Source organism: Triticum aestivum, chromosome 2A (assembly GCF_018294505.1).
Source record: "Triticum aestivum cultivar Chinese Spring chromosome 2A, IWGSC CS RefSeq v2.1, whole genome shotgun sequence".
Lineage (NCBI taxonomy): Eukaryota > Viridiplantae > Streptophyta > Magnoliopsida > Poales > Poaceae > Triticum > Triticum aestivum.
Window position 1 is genome coordinate 261,400,548 of NC_057797.1, and position 3,340 is coordinate 261,403,887.

At 44.4% G+C, this 3,340-nt stretch overlaps 1 protein-coding gene across 1 annotated transcript; it reads left to right on the forward strand.

The window, feature by feature from the left end:
• The first annotated feature begins 1,538 nt into the window (after positions 1 to 1,538).
• LOC123188501 (uncharacterized) lies at positions 1,539 to 2,965 on the forward strand. Its single transcript, XM_044600650.1, has 3 exons — positions 1,539 to 2,241; positions 2,487 to 2,541; positions 2,667 to 2,965. The coding sequence occupies exons 1-3, from the start codon at positions 2,061 to 2,063 to the stop codon at positions 2,734 to 2,736; spliced, it is 306 nt and encodes a 101-aa protein (XP_044456585.1). The 5' UTR covers positions 1,539 to 2,060; the 3' UTR covers positions 2,737 to 2,965.
• The last annotated feature ends 375 nt before the right edge of the window (positions 2,966 to 3,340 follow it).

Genomic DNA, 3,340 nt, shown 5'->3' on the forward strand with positions numbered 1-3,340 from the left:
AGATATGATCGATCTGCACTCCGTAACAGCTAGGCAAAGTGTGCCAGTGTGCAAGTAACTCGCGGCGGCGAGGGAGAGGCCTCCCGCCGTGACGTGGGGATGAAAGATCTCCGGGAAATCGTAGCGTGATCCACGCAGAAAGTGACACTGTCGATCTCTACTGCTCTACAATCTTATATATACTAGTACAAATACCCGTGCGTTGCATCAGGCAAAAAATTGAAACCTGCTCCACTTTTTTTTTTTGCGGATGAAAACCTGCTCCACTTGTTATTATGCAACATTCTTTTAATCCAATTTTAACAAACGTCTGAAATAAAATTACACCGAGTGTTTTTTATTGAACAATGAATTTTGAACGTACCCTAACAATGTTGGTCATGATCTATTTTAGCTCCGCACTTTCATTTCATGGTATGAAAGAGTAGTTGTGTATGAAATAGTCTTCTATCAATTTTATGTTTTGTTGTTCAGAAAACACGAATATTACTTTTTATTTTGAGAAGATTTTTTTCTTAAATAGAAATTCAAGAATAATTTTTAAGAGGGAATCATTTTTATGCTGATGAATATCTTTTTGAAATATTATATTTCATTTGTAAATGTTTTGCAATGTCTTTTGTGCTTATACATCCCACAACCACAAGCCTTTAAGCAGTCTACAATCTGAAGCCCAAAACAGTAGAGCACTAAGAGCAGCCCACCCATCAACCGACAGAGTCCATACTCCAATCCACTCTCACCCGACACGAACCAGACAGTAGGCCGATTCTCAATTCTCTAACCTAGGTGACGACTGACGACGATGCCAGCCGACGACTCCAGCCCTCAACTGGCTGGTGGGACAAGCAAGATCCAGATTTCAGTTCGTTTCTCCCCTACTCGGCTGCTCCCGATCTAGCTGCTAGTCAACCCATGAATCATCTGTTTCAAAAAATATATGTATCATCAACTTTGATCTTTTTATTTGAATTTGGTTCCTTAACATCATGTAATGGGAAAACAGGAGATAATGTCGACTAGATGGGGATGGAGGTGATGGCAATGGATCACGATCTATCCGATTATCTGATTCCAGCTCAATCGATTCAGAACATTCAGAAATTAGAATAGATGCTAACATAGTTGGTGACATTGATGATGGCTCCAGAACACCTGATTCAGTAAATTTTTATTTATTTGAAGGTCGGTTATCCAAATTCTCTGCAATATTCAGTTCAGTGATGTCATCTATTCTCTGTAATTACAACATAAATAAAAGGTAAGCCTCAAACCGTTAGTTTGTTCATTAATTAGACTATTTCAGATTGCGCTAAGATAGAATCAATATGGAATTGTATCAAACATGGAGCAAACAGAATAGACTGATGTTGCCACCACCAAGGGAAGCACACGTCTGACACACACGCGCGCGCGCATATATATATATATAGGATAACACTATTCTAATACCAGAATTAGAATAATTATTTGGATCACAGTCGCTGTATATATAGGACACGAGCAAGATTTTTCGGAGATCCAAAAGCTATCAAACCGCGATCTTCCCTGATCCCCCTCCACCTTCTCCGACTCGCTGCCCCACCCTTCTCCCGCAACCCCCGCGCCCCCAAACGGAATCCCGCCGGTGTCCGGCTAGTCTCCCCGGCGCGCCGGCGCCGCCCCGGACCTCGCCGACACCCCGCGCGCCTCCTTCGCTGCCACCATCCAGTGAGTAGCCGCCACAACTACCGCCCCCGAGAGCGCCGGCACGCACGGATCTAGCCGGACCCGATCGGAGTGGGCCAGGGGTGCCCTTCGCGGGCGCTGTGTTGCCGCCGTTGACCGCCATGCCACTGCCGCCCCCAATTCCCCACCACACATTGCCACGCGCGGGCCAGCCCCGCGCCGACGACTAGGCATGACTCGAACCACGGTGTTCTGCTGCTAGCTCTAGAAGCGCCCTCAGGCACTGATCCCATTCTTCCACACGACCGCTGCTGGTCACCCGCCCCAAACGCCGTCGAGCCAGCATCTCCTCCAAAAAATCTGATGGCGGAGGGCCCCTGCTCCTCAATGCCATGGCCGCCCTATCCGCTCGGCCCCCTGGCAATCCTTGCCGCCGCCCCGGCACAAACGTCCACCCTATGGAGCTCCCTCCTCCACTGGTGTCCGGCCGCCTCCCTGTCCCTTGCCACATCTACGCATGGACCTCTACGAGGGGAGAGTTCATCATCTCAGGGCACCACATCAACACTCCAAGTTCGCATTCTTTCTCGATCTCTGTTTTCTGTTGTTCCCTACTGTTGTATTGTAACCAGATCAAGCATCGATTCCTTCCCCCGTCTAGTTCTGTCTTCTGTGTTTCTAATTATTTTTCATGTCTGAAGTTCAACTATATCTACAGGCGCAGCCGACCCTGACGTGCTCCTGCATATTGATACTGTTGCTGCTGTCAAAATTTCTCTTAACTGAACTTAACTCTTTTTACTGATTGAACTGTGCAGGAGATGTGTGGACCGAGCACTGTGACAACGCAGTAAAGGAAAATAATGCATGCTTGTATGTCTGCGTATTCAACGAGATTTGTTGTAAAAGTTTATTTTTTTTCCTTGTGCGTCAATTGAGCTAACTTTTAAGACGTTTAGAGGCTTCGTGAAATTCTACAAAAAGCTATACGCTGGCAGGTGTGAAGTTCTACCACGGCTATATGCTGGAAGCTGTGAAGTCCTAGCACGGCTCTCCACCAAGTTCTAGTCGATTCAACGTCTACTCTTTCCGTTTTTCACTCTAGTGAGCATGAGATGCTGCTGATGCATGTGCTCTTCTACCTCGGAAAGAAGCTACTGCTGCTGCGGATTTGGGTGAACATCCGGTATGGAGATGTGTGTATGCTACGATGAGAAGATAAGGTATATGATTTTTTTTATAGACAAAGGTGTGTGTATGCTACGATGAGAAGATAAGGTATTTTTTATAGAATCAACGTGTGGTGGAGAGACATGCACCGCTTTGTCACAAAACCATCAACCGGCTTATATATTGCTTAAATTATTATCACATATGTAATTAGAAGAGCAAGTACTTAGTTTTTCATGGTTTGATGCGTATATTTTGTAATTATTTTTCATTTACAAACCACTAACCATGTGTTCATTTTTTATTTACTCTTTTGTGGAATGGTTTGATTTGTTTACATAAAAATATTGTTCGCATACTGAGAAAATTTAAATGCAAAAAGAAATGGAAAGTCGACACTCAAAACAATGTTCGTGTAAATTCAAAATGAGCTCATGTATAAAAAAATGCATTTGGGAATATCATCTATTGCTCTCGATTTGTTTTTTTAAGAAACAATGTC